The sequence below is a fragment of the Hylobates moloch genome, unplaced genomic scaffold (genome assembly GCF_009828535.3).
Source record: "Hylobates moloch isolate HMO894 unplaced genomic scaffold, HMol_V3 SCAFFOLD_26, whole genome shotgun sequence".
NCBI classification, from domain to species: Eukaryota; Metazoa; Chordata; class Mammalia; order Primates; family Hylobatidae; genus Hylobates; species Hylobates moloch.
The window spans coordinates 1987263-2006771 of record NW_026652301.1 but is presented as its reverse complement, the minus strand read 5'-3'; the positions used below and the strand labels follow the sequence as shown (position 1 = coordinate 2006771).

Below are 19509 nucleotides of genomic sequence, written 5' to 3'. Positions count from 1 at the left end.
TGAAGAAAGACATGGAAGGCAAAAATCACACAAGTGGATTTTTTACAGATGAAAAATAAAATAAGGTGAAAAATACTCTGAACAGTACTGCCAAAGGATTAATAAGCTTCAGGAAATAGCAGTAGAAACTACTTGTTGGGAAAGAATGGAGGAAGAAAGGACAGATCATTAGTGAACTGTGGTACAGCTTCAAGCAGACTAATATGTGTATTTTGAATCCTAGGAGGAGAGTGGAGAGAAAGTATGTTTGAAGAAACAATGATCAAAAGTTTCAAATTTGATGAAAACTATATACTCAGAGATTTTAAGAGTTGAATGAACTCTAGGCAGAAGAAACACGAAACAAACTACATAAAAGCACAATTTTCAATTCCTAGAAACTAGTAATAGAGAAGATTGTGAGAACAATTAGAGGAATTTTAAAAGCCACATTAAATACAGGGGAGCAAAGATAAAAATGACAGCAGAGGCTGGGTGCAGTGGCTCATGCCTGTAATCCCAGCACTTTGGGAGGCCAAGGCGGGCGGATCACGAGGTCAGGAAATCGAGACCATCCTGGCTAACATGGTGAAACCTCGTCTCTACTAAAAAATACAAAAAATTAGCTGGGCATGGTGGTGGGCGCCTGTAGTCCCAGCTACTCTGGAGGTTGAGGCAGGAGAATGGCGTGAACCTGGGAGACAGAGCTTACAGTGAACTGAGATCACACCACTGCACTCCAGCCTGGGTGACAGAGCGAGACTCTGTCAAAAAAAAAAATTACAGCAAATTTTGTTTTCTTAGATACAATGTAAGCCAGAACACAGTGGAACACCACCTTCACAGCAGTGAAAGAAAAATTTGTCAACCTAGAATTTTATACCTGGTGAAATTTTTTTTTTTCAAAAATAAAGGCAAAATAAAGACTTTTATAGACATAAAAATTGAAATAAAGAATCACTTGCAGACCTCAACTATAAGATATGTTAAAAGAAGTCCTGCATGCAGAAGACAAATGTTATGAGATGGAAATTTGGATCTACTCAAAGAATGAAAGACTCTGGACATGGCAAATATGTGATAGATATAAAAACTTTCTTATTTTCTAAATCTAAGAGATCATTAATTATCCAAGCCAAATATAATAAAAATGTAGGATTTTTGACATACATAGAGTTAACAAACAGACAACAGTAGCACAATGGTCAGAAGACATGGTCAGAAGACAGAGGACCATTAATAGATTATTATTTTATACATAAAGTAGTGTAATATTATATGATGGTAGACTATGGTAAAGATATGTATTGTAAATCCTAAAGGAAATACCAAAGCAACAGCAGCAACTCAGAAAGTTAAGCTAAGTAGGAAATAAATTGAGATTTTAAAAATATTCAATCCAGAGGAAGGTAGAAGGGAACAAAGAATAGATGGAAGCAACAGTGAACAAACAGCAAGATGGTAGATTTAAATCCAGCTATGTCAATAATCAGATTAATAGTTTAAACACCCCATTAAAAGACAGCGATTATCATATTGGATAAAAAAGCAAGATGTAACCACATACTGTCTGTAAGAAACCCCCTTTTAAAGATACAGATATGTTGGAAAAAAAGATAGATGGAAAAAGTAATATTAGTAATCAAAAGGAAGCCGAAATGACTATATTAATATCAAACAAGTAGGTATCAGAGTGTTTCACCCACCAACAGAGTACACATTCTTTTCAGCTGTACACGGAGCATCACCAAGACATACTATATTTAATGTCATAAAATCAATCTCAATAAATTTTAAAAGATTAAACTCATATAAAATGTTATTTTACTATACTATAAATTAGAAATCAGTTATATAGATGGAAAAATCTGTAAATATTGAAAAGGGAAACAACATACTTCTAAATAACCCATGAGTTAAAGAAGAAAACATAAGGAAAATTAAAGTATTTTGAACTGAAAAAAAAAAGAAAAAAAGATTTACCAAGTCCTGTAGGATACAGCTAAATTATCCATTATAGCATTAAATGCTTTGTATTAGAAAACAAGAATGGTTTCAAGTGAGTGGCCTCAGCTTTCACCACAAGAAACTAGAAGAAAAAGAGCAGATTAAATCTATAGTAAGCTGAAGAACTGAAATAATAAAGAGCCGAAATCAACCAAATAGCTAACAGAAAAATAGAGAAAAGTGATAAAATTAAAAGCTAGATTTTTGTGAAGATCAATAAAATTAATAAACATGTAGTCAGAGTGGTGAGGAAAAAAAAGGCACAGATTACCCATTGTAGAGGTGAAAAAGGATATCATTCCAGTTTCTACAGAAATACAGAGGGACTGATAACGAAATATGTACTTAATGCCAATAAATCCAGCAATTTAGTTGAAATGAAGAATTTCCTTGAAAGATCCCAAATTTCTTGGAAGTTCCAAAGCTCACTCTGAAACAAATACTTAACCTAAGTAGCTCTGTAATTTAAGAATCAAAGTTGTAATGAAAATGTTTCCCACAAAGAAAACACCAGGCTCAGAAAGCTTGCTGGTGAATTTTACCAAATAATACCTGTTGTACTCAGACTCTTCTTAAAAATAGAAGAGAAGGGCACACTTTGCAACTCACTTCATGAGGCACGCATTACCCTTTAACAAAACTGGAAAAAAAAATTATAAGGAGACTACAGACCAGTATCCTTGGTGAACACAGATGCCTGTCATAAAACTTACTCTTAACACATATTAATATACAAAATGAAAATCATGTGTTTTAAATGACAGTGGTGCTTAGTTAGGTATAAATTCTAACTTCTAAATTAACTTGTTGTAATGTAAACTGAGTAAAAATTTCTAGCTTTGTTTCCATGAGTTTATGCTATTCTGTCATAGAATTTGATTCTCAGTGCCGTTTTTGCCAGGTGTACAATTTCAGATACTCAAATTATTATAGGCATAATTCTTCCTCACTAGTGATGGTTAAAAATTTAAGATTTTGACAAAGTACTACCTTTCCCCTCCCTTAATATTTATGTTCTATTCAATGGTATATTACTATATTCAAATTCATTTTTATTACACAGGCACAAATGTATTAAATGACATAACAATTTAGAACATTTCTAATATAATTAAAGTTCTACTCAGTACAACTTTAATTGTTCATTTAATCTCTTGAGGGTGATTCACATGGGTGGGAGTAATGGGAACAGGAATGTATCTTTGCACCCTTGAGCTTTTGTTGCTTTGTAACCATAGTTATTATTTTTTTAATTGACAAACTCTACTCTCCCCTGGTTGTGTCTCAGTGATAGATTTTGAGTGTGCTTGAATAGCATTCTTAATATTTTACAGATACTTTCTACAGATGATGCTTCATCTATATAAAATTTTATCTCTTTAGTGGACGTTCCATTTTTTTAAGCTATAATGTATTAAAATATGAAGTATTGGCCAGGTGCAAAGGCACATGTCTGTAATCCCAGCTCTTTGAGAGGCAGGGGTAGGAGGATCACTTGAGGCCAGGAGATTGAGATCGGCATGGGCAACATAGCAAGACCCTGCCTCTACAAAAAGTAAAAAAAAAAAAAAAATTAGCTAGGCCTGGTAGCATGTACCTGTAGTCCTAGCTACTTAAGAAGCTGAAGTGGGAGGATGGGTTAAGCCCCAGAGTTCAAGGCTGCAGTGAGCTCTGATGGCACGACACTGCATTCCAGCCCTGGTGATGGAGCAAGACCCTGTTTCTGAAAATAAAGTATCAATATTCCTTTTGTAGTAATCAGTGTGGCAGGAAAGAAATGCAGTATTACTGATATTTTAAGACAATAATACTTATGAACTTCTTTATTTTATGATTATTCTTTATCATATGTCTAGCATCATCTATCAGTGACTTTTGTATTTGGGTTTCATGTTGGTTTTTCCTGGTAGATTGAGAAGCATCAGAAATATTGGTAGTATAATATGAAGAAACAATAATTTGTGCTTTGCTAGCTCTCTAGGCACACTGAAGTCTCAAGACCATCAGAAACCTTTTAAAAAAAAACGTTGAGGCCGGGCGTGGTGGCTCACTCCTGTAATCCCAGCACTTTGGGAGGCCAAGGCGGGCAGATCGTGATTTCAGGAGATCGAGACCATCCTGGCTAACAGGGTGAAACCCCGTCTCTACTAAAAATACGAAAAAACTAGCCGGGCGTGGTGGTGGGCACCTGTAGTCCCAGCTACTCGGGAGGCTGAGGCAGAAGAATGGCATGAACCCGGGAGACAGAGCTTGCAGTGAGAGGAGATCACACCACTGCACTCCAGCCTGGGCGACAGAGCAAGACTCTGTCAAAAAAAAAAAAAAGCTGAAATAATATGTTTGCAACTCACAGCACAGGAATCATAACAGCTTTAAATGAATTATTTTTTTGCACTATGTATATTCATGGAACCATTTATTCCCTTAAGGGTTTTTTTCTCCCATATTTAGACTGGTGCTTTTAAGTCAGCTTATTTTCTGCTTATTTTTACAGACATACACATGCACACACGCAAATACACTTTCCTAAAGGTAAAACAGTACTTAAAACAATGAATAATTTGGTCACATTTTCAAAATAATGGAAGAAATTTCCACTTGGATTATGTATTCATTCATTCATTCATTCATTCATCTTTAGAGGCAGTCTTACTCTTTTGCCCAGGCTGGAGTGCAATGGGGTTGGGGGAGGTTATTTTTAATGGAAAGGGCAGTGGTTTCAGTTTATAACTGTTTATAATCTTTAGAGAGAAAGGAAAAAAAGCTATAAATCATTTAATGTCCAATGTATAATAACTTTTATCAACTACCTTACAAAATGTATGATTCAATAATTGTCTCGTTTAATTATATAGTATTATGGTTGTCTCCCTTCTATGGTGTAACTAATGTTGAAAAGTTCACAAGTTTAAAATACTAGGACAAAAGCTGTACAATTTAATGTATTATTCATACATGTAAGAAATCATTCGGGCTATAAGCATGTACTTTATTTGATTATATAAGAATAATAAAACTACAGAGTATTTTCAATATTTTCATGTATTTGCAAATGTAATTTTAAATGAAAGTCTATATTATGCATTTTCTTTTGTCATTGTTTGGCATTTTTCTGAGGGCTTTGACAATAATAGATAGTTACACTGGGGATCAATGCAGCTTTTAAATAGAATGTTAAAATAACATCTATGAGAAAAATTATTTTAAAATAAAATTAAAAATATTAATTAGTATATGTGTAATGTAAGAGCAGCTGGATTAGGATTTATTAATATATACATTTACTGTGAAATGATTCTGACAATACTGATTAGTTTGCAAAACCAGTAAGTAGAGAATTTATTCAGTTTCCATACAGTTTTGAGTTAGTGAATGTAAAATTTGATAGGTAAGCAGTTAGCCTGTTTTGTCTTCCTAGAAAATTATTCTACAAGATGCTGTCTTGTCTAATAAGAATAGCAGAAGCATCATAGTACTACTTTTGCCAAAGCCTAATAATTAAATATTACTGCTTTTGAAAAATGTGTCACAGTAGACAGTGCTTTTGTTTTTTCTTTAATTTTATCAAAAATGAAAATACTGATGTCAGACTCTTAATTATCTTCATGAACCTTTTTATAGTTACGATTTTTGTCAGATACTACATCTTTTAAAGAGCTTTTAGAATTGCATGCACAGCTATATCATCTGCGTTCCTTCGTTCTGTCTTCACTTTTTTTTCTCTACCCTGGATTCATCTTGCCCTCCATGACTTTTGTATGTCTTCTATTTATTGTGTTCTATTTTCCATTCATCTGTCCTTTATTCCTCTTTCTAACGTCATCCCGTTATTCATATATATGTATAATTTTCAGGTTTTTTTAAACAAGTAAATATTCTTCTTTTTTTTTTTTTTTTTTTTGAGATGGAGTCTCGCTCTGTCGCCCAGGCTGGAGTGCAGTGGCGCAATCTCAGCTCACTGCAAGCTCCACCTCCCGGGTTCACACCATTCTTCTGCCTCAGCCTCCCGAGTAGCTGGGACTACAGGTGCCCACCAGCATGCCTGGCTAATTTTTTGTATTTTTTGGTAGAAACGGGGTTTCACCGTGTTAGCCAGGATGGTCTTGATCTCCTGACCTCATGATCCGCCCGCCTTGGCCTCCCAAAGTGCTGGGATTACAGGCCTGAGCCACTGTGCCCGGCCATAAACAAGTAAATATTCTTAATCACCTGGAAATTTTATATCTTCTCCTTGGAAAAACAGATAAGCCAATTTACACACAAAATTTATCAACCCCAATTTATGTTTCCTACATTATATCTCATATCTTCTCCCATGAATTATTCAGATTTGCTCCAAACCCACCTTGCTTCTGATTTTGAGCATGTGTCAGATTTGCTGGTGAGATTTGATTTTCTCACTTTATGTAAATTTCTATGTCATTTTCTCAAGAAGACTAAAGAAAAAGTATAAATTGTATGTTTTATACATGGTAGATACTGTATACATATTTTTCAATACTCGTGATACTACATATGTTCTACATATATACTTAGTATTAGAAAATACATCTTGTATCAAGTTGGATTTGCATATAGAAAATTGTATAAATAAATAGTGCATGTTTGTTGCATGTCCATATTTGGTTATTTCTTTGCTTTTTTGTGGGGTGTTTTCTGTTATTTGTTTCTATTGTCCAAAATAATTGTGAATCATTGGTTCCAGTAATTAGATAGTATTTGTTTTTGGAATGCCTAATAATTTAATAATATTTTATAAATAGAAGGCACTTTTAAACAAAGATACACATTGTTTTCTTTAGCAAAGTAGAAATATTTCTCTACATATGATACATATTTATATACATGATATACGTTTATACATGATACTATTAAGATGTTTTTATCTATAGGTTCCAGATAGCACTGTAGATCTCTTTTGTATTTTCCCTTATCAATTTTTTAAAAAACGTTTAAAAGCTTTTTAGCACTGCTCGTGTTTTTGCAGAAATAATTTTACTTGTAAAGGCTACTAAGGGATTGCTTATTTTAAAATTGAGTTTTCAAAATGTCATATGTATATGTCAGTTTATTATCATTTTAAGATTTTATTTAGAATTTTGTAAGGGATGCAGATGGTCCCTGACTTACAATATTTCAACTTATGATTTTTTTGACTTTACAGTTGGTTTATCAAGACATAAAAAGTAAAGGAGCTCCTTAGGAATTAGAATGCAATTATGGTTTCTGCTGAATGTATATTGCTTTTGTACCATCTTAAAGCTGAAAAATTGCATATTGAACCATTATAAGTAAGGGATCATCTGCTGTGTTGGTAGCATTAAATGCATTTTTGACTTATGATATTTTTGACATGAGTTTATCAGGGTATAACTTCATCGTAAATTGAGGAACATCTGTACTTTGAATAGAAAACATTGTATTAAATATTGGCATTTAGAAGTATAGCTGATTATCTGTATCTGTCTGATTTTATACTAAGATATTTTATAATATTTAGCTTAAATTTGTAAGTATAGAAAGAACCCAAATAAATAGATGACATGATAGAAAATGTTGACTTTATATGTGACAGAAGTTTTGAGTTTCAGTTATATGATTTTTGCGCTATACTCTGCAATTCTTGCATTCCAGTAGGGTAGCTTTAAGTCAGTTGACCATTAAGAACTAAAATTGTATCAACTTGAGTTGAAAAGAAATAATTCAAAGGACGCATGGGAGAGTGATTTAAAATTTTTTTTTACATACCAAAATTTAAATAATATTAGAGCAAAAAAATGAGGGGTATCATACTTTGGTGATATAAAAATATTTTCCAGATAGTTTTTAAGCGACCCAGAAGTACAAAATAAATTTCTTATCAGAAGAGGGTCCCCTGAGATCAAAATTGCCTCAGTAATTACTGTGAGAGATGAGGAGCATGTCTTGTAGCTCAACCTGAAGCATTTGTATTGATCTTAATTCCAGATCCACATTTTGGCTCTTAGGAGTGTGGTCAATTAACACATTTTATTCTAATCTTGTCATTGCAACTAGTTTTTCCATTGGGACATTGGTTGTAATAATTTGGTAATTTATGTTTAGGTATTGTTTATGCTAAGAGTAATGCAAGAAAACATTTTGTTTTACTGAACTTGTCCGTAGATGTCACTATCATGCCTTCTTTATGCTGATTTAAGGAGTAAAGTAAGTACAGAGAATTAAAACAGTGTTAGTATGAAGAAAAATCTCATTTGTATTACAAGAGGGCCAAATTATTATGGAAATATTAAGTTCACATATTAACCTTAGGAAATAAAGAAAAGTTAAAAATGAAAATTAATAGATTATGAGATCATTTACAGATAGTTTGCTATTTAGATAGATTTTTTAAATGGTATTTTTCATCCTTCTATAGGCTATCCACTCTGTTGCTTGGCATCATGAAGGAAAACAATTTATCTGCAGTCATTCAGATGGCACCTTGACTATATGGAATGTAAGGTCCCCTGCTAAACCTGTACAGACAATCACTCCACATGGTAAGAATGCAACAATTTTAAATACCACCTAATTGTAATGTACAGTAAACTCTTTTGTTTGACTTTGCATTCTGATTTGTTTGATTTTTAGGATAAGGGTGGGTTTCCTTTCATTTTTAGGGAATTAAAAATATTTACACTTATAGAAATAGTATCTAACAACCAGTTAATAAAATTTCAGATTAAGCATATTTACAGTTGAAATTGCAAATTTGAAATTTTAGAAAATGTTATGTTACTTTCTGAATGTCATATCTCCAGTAGTCCAAAAAATAATAGTTTTGTGAATGAAAATGATGCAAGATTTACATTCTTTTCCATCTCAAAGCTATCAGTTGCCTGTTGTTAATATATAAATAACAGTGAACTTGAAATACTTGGAACCCTGTAGAAGGTAATTTTATATATTAAAATACGGTGTCAGGAGTCCTCGGAATCATCCCAGGTTTAATGATTCACTAGGAAGACTCACAGGACTCAGCATATAGTCATATTCATTGCTGTGATTTATTACAACAAAAAGGCATAAAGCAGAATCTGCAAAGGAAAAAGACACATGAAGTCTAGAGGAAACCAGGCTCAAGCTTTTCAGAGTTATTTCCTTAGGGAGTCACACAGGATATGCTTAATTCCACTAGCAAGGGATTGTTATCACATGTGTGAAATATTGTCTACCAGAGAAGCTCACCTGAGCCTTGGAGTCCAGGGTTTTTATTGGGGTCAGTCATGCAGGCATCCTCTGCTTTAGCAAATACCACAATTCTAGACTCCCAGAAGCAAGACAGGTTTAGCATAAACTATATTCTTTGTACAAACCAATTAGGCAGAGTAAATCACCCTCCTCAGGGAATAATGAGCGTTTTCTTGAAAACCAAGTTCCTAGACATCAGCCAAAGGCCAACCTTGTAAGCAGATCTTTGTAGGGATAGCAGTTGCAGACCTGCTGTGTTAACTATTTTCTGTATAAGTAGTACTTACAAAACTTATAAGAAACTTTTATTAGAATATTTATTAAAAACATTATGAAGGCCACCTTTTTTGTTTTAGAATTTGTATTTCTTTATTAATCTGCATTCTCCACCGTCACCCCAAGAGAATCCTTCCTGGCAAGTTTAGAGAACTCATGTTAAAGGAACTGTTCTATAAATTGATAGTATATTCAAGAGTGTCTTTGTAGCTATTGCTAATATTTCATTGTTTGCTTTAAAATTTGAATACCTACTTTTTTAAAAAGTTGATATATTTTGACTTACTACAATATAGAAATGAAAGAAACAGTAAAATTAAAAACAAGTTTTATCTATCTGTGGCATATGGGATTTTAGGCTTGTTTGTTTTCTGGGAAGAATAACAGTTCTTGAAACCACATATTGTGAAATACTTTACCACTGCTTTGTGACAGCAATCATCTTCTTGGAAAGCACTTACTTTAAATTCCCTACACATCTATTTATGAGTGTATCTAGAGGATATTTCTTATGATAGTAGGTTCAAGTTTTTCTTACTATATTTTGTTCCTTCATTCTATTAGTATCTAGATTCCTCATCTCGACACTCCTAAAAATTCCCATAATCTTAGAATCTCCCAACCCTGCTGGAACCTACGAATCCAGATAAACAAAAAAGTACCAATAAGGTGTGGTTAGTTCAAAAATCTTTCGTTTCAAATCCAGAAGAAAATGAAACTCATGTCAAAGATGATAGAAATATATAATGCTAGTTTTGCAGCTTGAAGATTATCTGTTTTTATCTTGTTTTGTAAGAATAGTACAAAGGGTCTTTTTTTCTTTTGATCTGTTTGAGATTAAGTTGTCAATATGGTGCTGATTCACTCGCAAATATTGCATGGTCTTTTTTTTTTTTTTTAATAGGACATTTTTCTATGTAACCAAGTTTTGCCTTTATTCAAAAGAGTTTTATGTGGATTAGATTTGGTTGTCATGTTTCTTTTCGAAACTGGAACAGTTCCTGAACGTTTTGACTTTCATATATGGTAAATTACAAAGATTATAGGTCAGTTATTTTATAGAAAGTGCCTCAGTATGGTTTTGTCTCATGTTTATTCATGAAGAGGTTTAGGTTGCACGTTTTTGGCAGGAGTATCCCAAAAGGATTGAGGTGTTCTTTTTGCATCCTCTCAAGTGGGACTCGTTTTTGATTTGTCCCGTATTGGTGGTATCTCATATCCCGATCCTTTGGTTAAAGTTCTATCTTCTGCGTTTTCTCCATTATTAAAAAGGTTTTCTTTTTACTTTTGAAATTGAGAAATAAATTTTATGTGTATTTATAATTGTTAAGTATTTTGATTTGAAGGAAGTTCCCCAAGACTCTATGAACATATACTTCATCAAACTTTTCCCCTCTAGTTTTAGCATCTGTTGAGGTTTCTTAGCTGAATTCACTATTACTGTGGTGGTTGCCAAATAATGATTGTCTAGCTGGTCTTAATCTTTTTTTATTTTACAAGCTTTGGTCATTGAGAGCAGACTCTAGGAAGTGGTATAAGTTAGTTTCTACAGTGTTTATATTGTCTTAGCAGAAAAGGGTCACTAGCTAAAATTATTTTTAAATAAAAAAAGACACTATATGACTTAATGTTTTCTCAAAATTAAAATCCAAATGAAATATAAATAAAATGGATTTTTTTCTGTGGCTGGTTTTAAAAATTAGGATGGTATTTGTGTATAGTGTAGCAGTCTAATAGTAGATGGCCAGAATTTTATATAAAGTAAGGCATATTTATTTTATATAAACTACATGTAGAAAATCTGAATTCCTTTCAAGTGTAATACGGTTTCCAGCTTTCTTTTTGGCAGTAAAAACTACCAAGTGATAGGTAACTAACGAAAGCTAAATTCATGTTGACTCTACAACTGAATTCATGGCAAAGCTGAGTACTTTTTTTTTTTTTTTTTGAGACAGAGTCTTGCTCTTGTCGCCCAGGCTGGAGTGCAGTGGCGCGATGTTGGCACACTGCTACCTCTGCTTCCCAGGTTCAAGCGATTCTCCTGCCCCAGCCTCCTGAGTGGCTGGGATTACAGGCGCCCGCCACCATGCCTGGCTAATTGTTTGTATTTTTACTAGAGACGGGGTTTCACCATGTTGTCCAGGCTGATCTCGAACTCCTGACCTCAGGTGATCCACCCGCCTCAGCCTCCCAAAGTGCTGGGATTACAGGCATGAGCCACCATGCCTGGCCAGCTGAGTACATTTTTATACATTAAAGTACAAAGCTACATTCTGCATAGCACGACAAGGGTATCATCTATTCCATAGAGATCACATTTGTGGTATATCATTTTCATTATATTAACTGTTTTGATGGATTGAAATTTTGTTCTACTTTCCCATTACTATTGTCTGTTATGGTTTCTTGCTCTTAATTTCTAACCAAACAGTTACAGTTTGATTGTCAAGAGCTGATTATAATTTAAGACTCCTACCAGTACTTTACGATGAGTTTTAGTGTTAGGGTGTTTAGTGGTAAAAATAGGTTAAGATATCCTTGAAGAATCTGTTCAGAAGATATTATGTTGCATTTATATAACATGGGATTTTGAAGCCAGAAGAGTCGTAGTTAAGCACTAATTCCATAGTTTCTGGCTCTGTGACCTTTAGGAAGTCATTTAACATTTTTGAGCCTTAATATTCTCATCCATGAATACAAATAATAATGAAACTTGACCTAGTCTCATACAGTTGTTGTGAGGATTGTATTTACTCATTCTAAAAATATTTATTGGTTCTACTGTGTGATAGGCACTTTTCTTAGCTGTGGCTCAGATAATCAAAATGTAAGTGAAATTACCCAGAAATTATGATGTGCTATTCATATATGGCTCTAGGAAATGTGTGTATGGAACTTGTTATTTACTTGGTAGAATAGATTAGTGAACCCCCAAAGTATATTCCACAAAGACCAGTTTTTCTTATATTGATGATTTATTTGGTGGAAAAGGTATGTCATAGTGAAAGAAGTTTTAGAAATACTGAATTAAAGATGAGCACTTTTCTTCACTTTAAGACTCAACAGGTTATTTTTGACTACCAAAAACAAACAGAAAGTGATAGGTCCCTTTAATCTCACTTTTGTGAGTCTCAAACATTTCCCTGGCAGTCAGACAACCTGTAATCTAATTGTAAGTGCTATGTGTGAAATACCTTGTGGAGATTCCTTTTCTCTGAGACTTAAGCTTTATTATTTGTAAAATGGCAAGATTGAATAAGATTTTTAAGCTACAAAGTTTAGTGAATATGTGAAAATTAAGCAGGATTTGGTTCCATATAACGACTCTGCAGTTATTTCCTTTCAGTGGGCCATAGATTCTGCATCTCTGTATGGTACGTCTAGGAGTAAGCTGTTTCTCTTTTGGCTTGTTTCTCTCCCATGGCAGATGGGGTTTAATTACTTAGGAGGGAATAACTTCGGCAGTATTGGCGTGGCTTACATTCTTACCCTGAAGCACTCATCTTGGTTTTGTAATTTGCTGGGCCAGGGCCTCACAGGACCTCCCCTGTAGCGCAGGGTTGGGGGTGATGTGTTGCAGAGTAAGATTTTCTGTGATTGTCAGCTTTACCAGAATCAGATGGTTTCCTAAGGAAATGGAGATGCTAGACCAGGGGTGCCTTCCCTGGGCCACATTAGAAGGAGGGGAATTGTCTAGGACCACGCATAAAATACACTAACACTAATGATAGCTGATGAGCTAAAAAAAAAAAAAAAAAAAAATCTCATAATGTTTTAAGAAAATTTACTAATTTGTGTTGGGCCACATTCAAAGCTGTCCTGGGCTACATGTAGCCTGCAGGCCGTGGGTTGGACAAGCTTGTGCTAGACAGTCAAAACCCATAGATTTTTATTATAGGAAATGATATTTTAAATTTAGTTTCTGAAGCTTATTCATCAATGCAATCAATCTACTTATCAAAAAGTAAACCAAGATTGGGGAACTTTTATTCTGTTGAAGGTCACTGAGGGAAAAATAAAATTCAAATTCACCTAAGTATGTCAGCTTAATATGTTAAGGATGAGACGTGCAAAGAATTTCATTAATCTGCTTTTAAGATTCCCCTGAAACCTAAAACATTCAGTAAATAATAAAATTATACCTCAGTTCCTTATGATTCATCACAAACCTTTCCCCAGTTTATGTATTTGAAAAGACTTACCAGACTCCACAGAGCATACTCAAACAAGACCATGATTTAAAGGCGAAGGATATGATACAGGAGGAGAAAGAGAATGCAGGCAGGTACACTGAAACATCCCTCCCCTATAGGAGCTCCCAGTGAGCACTTACACATGAGGATTGTGCTGAGTCCACCTCAAGTCACCAAGATCTGGCTTCTGAAGAGCTCCAGAGAAACTCTCAGGAAGGCCCTTGTAATGATCAAGCCAGTCTTGCTAATAAATCAACTAGGCCGGTTGCCAGCCTTCAGCAAAACTATATACTGGTGGTTACCAGGGAAGTTTTGGGCCTTGAACAACACATCATAAATCCCACTGTCATTTTCTTGGCCAAAAGTAAAAAAACAGATATTCAGGGGTCCAAGTCCAGCCGTAAATCAACTTTGTACGCTCATTTAGGAGGGAACAACCCTCCTCCCCATTTCAGACTAGTATTATTAGCAATGCGATTCTTCAGTTTGTCTTTTTATTTTCTAGAACATCACTGTCCAATAGAAAGGTAACATGAGCTGCATGTGTAATTCTAAATTTACTAGTAACCATATTAAAAAACAGTAATAAGAAACAGATAAAACTAATTTTAATAACATGATGTTCTTTAATCCCAAATATGCAAAATATTAGTTCATCATGTAATCAACATATAAAATTGAGATATTTTATTCTTTTTTTGTACTAAATCTTTGAAATCTAGTGTGTATTTAGCACGTCTTAACTTGGACTAGCTACATTTTAAGTGCCCCCTCCCCCGTCCATGCATTTTAAGTGCATGGTAGACTTATGGCTACCCTATTGGATAGCCACGCTAGACTGAGAACATAACTGCAGTGTAACAAGCGTAACACTTAAAATATGTTCCTCATCCTAACTGGCAGAATTAAAACTTTAGAAAGCAACTGTTTTTATCAGTAATCTTTATTCATTTTTAATAAATCTTTATTCATTGCATAAACGTTTATTGAGCACCTCCCACCTACCAGAGATTAAATACTGATATGTCCTGAAGAGCTCATCGTCAAGTGAATAAAAATGATCTATAAACTGATAAATATAATGCATTGCGATAAGTACTGATAAAGGCATGTATAACATGATATGGAAACAAATAAGTGGTGACTGGTTTTGGGTAAAAGGTGTTGGACTATTTCACAAATTCAGTGTATATGAAGTTGGTCTTAAAGGATGGTAGTGGTGGTATAAGATAGCAAAGAGCAGGGCAAAGTTATCTTAGAAGGCACAAAGGTACAAAGACATAAACAAAAGTGGAGTGTTCTTGGAAAACTGCTAATAGTTTAATATGACCAGAGTTTAAAACACCTTTGGGCAAGGAGCAGGAAGTGAAAACAGAACCATGTACAGAGGCAAGATTATATATCAAAGTATGATAAAATGTTTGGAGACCTAGTAATTGAGTTTATAGTGAGAAGCATTAAGTTTACATCTTAAAAATATCACTTTAATGATAGTACATCAGATGGGCTGGAGGCAGAAGAGGGTGGCTAATTAGGAAGCTATTGCATTAATAAATAATGGAAATTTCATTAGAGGAAATGGGAAGAAATGGACATGTATGAATGAAATTCTGGAATTAGAATCAATAAGACTTAAACCAATTATTTGTGGCTTGGTAGTTTGAGGGGTGGGGAAATAGGTCATAGTAAGAAGGAGAAATCAGATGTGGCATGGAAGTTTATGTGAGTTACTAAGTTAGGTTTTATAATTAATCAGATCTTTTAACTGACTGGTCAAGGTAGTTCACGGATAGTTAAAAGAACAAGCACATATTTTTGTCCCTCTGGTGGCATAGCATTTAAGAAGTAAAATGACACCTAGTGGTGAAATCCTCTAAATGTCTTTCCATTTATATGTGCTTAAAATCATGGGTAGTACCTTATTATTTGAGTTGATTTAGAAAATGCTTAGCCTAGAATTATAGATGAATAAACCTATCTAGACCATAAGCAGTAATTAGGGACATTATTTAAAACATCTTAGTTGGAAAGATATCAGAATATGCAGATCAAGGATTTGTTGTTTTTTTCAAGCAGAATTAATACAGGATGATCACTCTAAACACTGCAACATTTTTCACTTACAGAGAAAATGAAACTACTCTATTAGCATCCTCTCAGAGGGACAGAAATAAAAGTTAATTTATAAAGGAATAGAAATCAGACTGACTTAGACTTAGAAGTCTGAACGTTAGAACACAATAGAGCAATATCAAAGGACTATTGAGCAAGAAGAAAGTTAAGAATTTTGTACCTAGCCAGGTTTTTTGCAAGATATAGAAGCTCAGACTTGGAAGGGTTTAGCAAATACCATCTAACGTCCTTTAGAATTTGTTCCAACCTCTGAAAGATTGATGTTGAATATTGAAATAAGTTCAAGGAGTTATTTCTGAATAATTGTTTCACTTCATAAAACAAAATCATGTTTGAACCTAAATGTAAAATTTGTGTCTATAATCCGAAATTCTGTCAGCCTGACTCTCCCGCTAGAACTCTGCATGGTAGAAAGAGGATAAAAGCCAGCTGACCTTCTTCAGAGCAAACATTTAAATTTTTTACCAAAAGGTCATATACGTCTCTATATAGATTGGAATAGAGGTTGAAGTTCTTAATTTATTCCTTGTATAACACAAGGGACTACTTTTCAGATTTAAGCCTCCTTTTTTTGATACCTTTTATTTTCCTTGCAATTCTCTCTCCCACCTCAACAATCCTTTCCTTTCTCCTGGCTGTTCTTTCCAGTTCTTTGGTCACTTCTGTCACTTCTTGGTTTTTGTAAATTGGGCTGCTAGAGATTCAAGATTCCATGTACAATCATTTCTTCATAAGGAGGGGAAAGGGATTATTCTCTAGGATCTTAAATTAAGACAGGATTAAATGTTCCATTACCAGTTAGTGTACAGGTATATATTTATAAAAATTTAATATGGGTGATATTTCATACTAGTGAGGAGAGAATGATGGTTCAATAAATTGAGCTGGCAAGTAAATATTTATGTCAAAACTCATCTGATTGTACACTTTAAATATGTGTTTAGCAGTTATAGCTCAGTAGAGCTATTAAACTGGCACTCAGATGATTGATAGCTTATTAAGAGGAAAATGTCTTCCCTGTATCAAAATACACATCAGAAAATAATGTAATAAATGAATCTATTCAAAATTATAAGAAAAAGCAGATTTATGTGATTTTGGTGTGGGGAAGAACTTTCCAAGCATAAAACCAAAGAGGGGAGTGACCAGAAAGACTGATAGTTTTTTATACACATGTATCGTTATACATAAATGAGATCCTATCATACCAGTTCCTTCTGCCTCAGCCTTTTCCCATGTTAGCAGCCCAATCTCCTTTCTTATCCCGCCAGGTAAGCTATGTCAAAAATCTTACAGATATTCTTCTAAAATATAGATATTTCTAAAATCATGTATATTAACACATACACACAAATAAACATGAGATTGTTTTTCTGATCATTGTTTTACAAAAATTAGGATTATGTTAGTCTTTTTGCATCTTTAAATTTTTTTAAAATTTTTGTGAGTACATAATAGGTATATATATTTATGAGGTACATGAGATATTTTGATACAGGCATACAGTGTGAAATAAGCACATCATAGAGATTGGGGTATTAATCCCCTCAAACATTTATCCTTTGAGTTACAATAGGGTGACTATAGTTCAGTAATAATTGTACATTTTAAAATAACTTTTAAAGAGCGGAACTGGATTGTTTGTAACTCCTTTTTTGCATCTTAATCACTGTACTTTAGGAAGATTCCTCCAAATGTTCTGGCATTTCTTTTATGTTAATGGCTGTGTAAGAGCCAGTTGTTTATATCACAACTTATTCAACTATTTCAAATTAATGGGCATTCCCTTTGTTTTCATTTCTTAAACATTGCAAATTATGCTGCAGCTACCATCTTTGTACATATGCCATAGGAATTGGTCCTTTTGTTTCTATGGAATAAATGGTTCAGAGTACAGTTTCCACCCCTAAATATTGAAGTTTTATTATTTCTAATAAATGTTCTCAAACCATTTTTCAAAGAAGCTATATCCTTCAGATTTCTACCAGCCATGTATGAGTATCCCTTTTCCAATGTCCTTGCCAGTAATAGGTGTTATAAGTCATTTTACTTTTTTTTTTTTTTTTAAGTTCCTATTTGCTCAGGATCTCAAAGTTGGCCAGAAATGAGTGACTGGGGCCTTCTCCTTTCCTCACTCTTTCCTGGGCAGGCAGCCTTTTAGACCCCCATGAATGTGTCTATTTCTCAGAGCTTTTATTTTAAATTTCTGCCTGAGTTCCATTTGCCTCAACTGAAACTATAGCCTTAGGCAGCTGTAATACTTCCAACAGATTGCTATTATTCTGGAATGCCCTGGGGGTAGGGATTTTTGTCTCCCATATTTGAGGTCTGTGTCAAGTGAGATAGCCACAGCACTTTGGGAATAGAGTTTTCCAGGGAGCTGCAAGTTCACACAAAATGTTGATTGTGCTGTAGCAAAAGTGGTTTTAACAGAGCTCCAAGAAAACTTCAGTCTTCTCTGTTGGCTGATACTACTGCATTTTCATGGCTAGCCTACCACTGAGCTGGGTAGCCAGGGGATAGAAATAGACCTTCCTTAAAAATATCACAGTTCCCTGTCCCTGAACCCCTCATGTTACTGAAGTTCGGTAGTTTCTATTGGGTAGATGATTTTTCATCTTGTTAGTGGCTTGGTCATTCTCCAGAGTTTTAAAATGTTTAACTTTAGTTGTTTTAATAGTACTTTCATTTTTGTGGGAGAGCAAGTTCATCGAGGTCCTCCTATTACTGGTGGCATATATCTGAGTTACCAGTAGTGTATCTGTATGGGTCTGCAGTAACCTCAATTCTTGCTTCCTCAGAAGAAAGAATTCAACTGAGGGGCATAAAGCAGAAAAAGAGACCAAGGCAAGTTTCAGAGCAGGAGTGGAAGTTTATTAAAAAGTCTTTAGAACAGGGAAGAAACATTTGAAAGAGATCCAGGTGGGCAACTTGGAGAACAAGCACAGTGTTTAACTCTGACCCTAGGACTTCATAGGCTTGCCCCTTTCCCCTGATTCTTCCCTTAGGGTGGACTGTATGTGTGGTGCCCTTCTTACCCATGGTAGGTGAACACGTGCAGTGTGTTTAAGAATTCGTACACATGTCCGTCTGAGGCTTTCCTCTGTTTTCCAGTGGAGTGCCCCCACGAAGGTCATACTCCACCATTTTGTTACTTACTGCCCATGCCTGGGAAGTTGCGTCTCCCTGGCGCTTGCATTCAGTTAACGCTTTAGTGCAGCAGGTGTGGACCATCAAGAAATGGGTTCTCCCTCGTGCCGACTGCCAATTTATCACTTTTAGTGAGGCAGTGTGATAATTGTCGAACCATCACCCGACATTTCTAGAGCCCTCTCCTGCCCCACTCATGCCTGTCTGCCTACCTATAATATTCACTGTATCATCTTGGAAGTTGATCTTTTTGGTAGTTTCCTTAGCCATTCATAGGCATTTAGTCTACCAGGTGAACTTTAAGATCATTTTGTCCAAATTCAAGAAAAGCTGTTGAGATTCTAATTACATTAAATTTATAAATTAATTTTGGAAGAATCGGTATTTTAGGATTTCATATTTTCTTAAATTGCAACATATTAAGGCTAATAGACGATTATTTAGATGTGTATTTCTGTACAATTTTTTTTAATTTGTAAGAATTCACTAGGGAAAATATTTGCAACATACAGGATTGACAGAATGTTAATAAACCTGGAATATAAAATTTATTTTCTAA

General features: G+C 34.4%; 1 protein-coding gene across 2 annotated transcripts in view; it reads left to right on the top strand.

The window, feature by feature from the left end:
• The window catches only part of LOC116463139 (syntaxin-binding protein 5), a 185724-nt gene that overhangs the window by 69830 nt on the left and 96385 nt on the right, over positions 1–19509 (top strand). For both annotated transcript variants that reach the window (XM_032146104.2, XM_032146103.2), the window contains exon 8: positions 8384–8507. In XM_032146104.2, coding sequence (XP_032001995.1) covers positions 8384–8507 — 124 coding nt within the window. The remainder of the gene's footprint in view (positions 1–8383; positions 8508–19509) is intronic.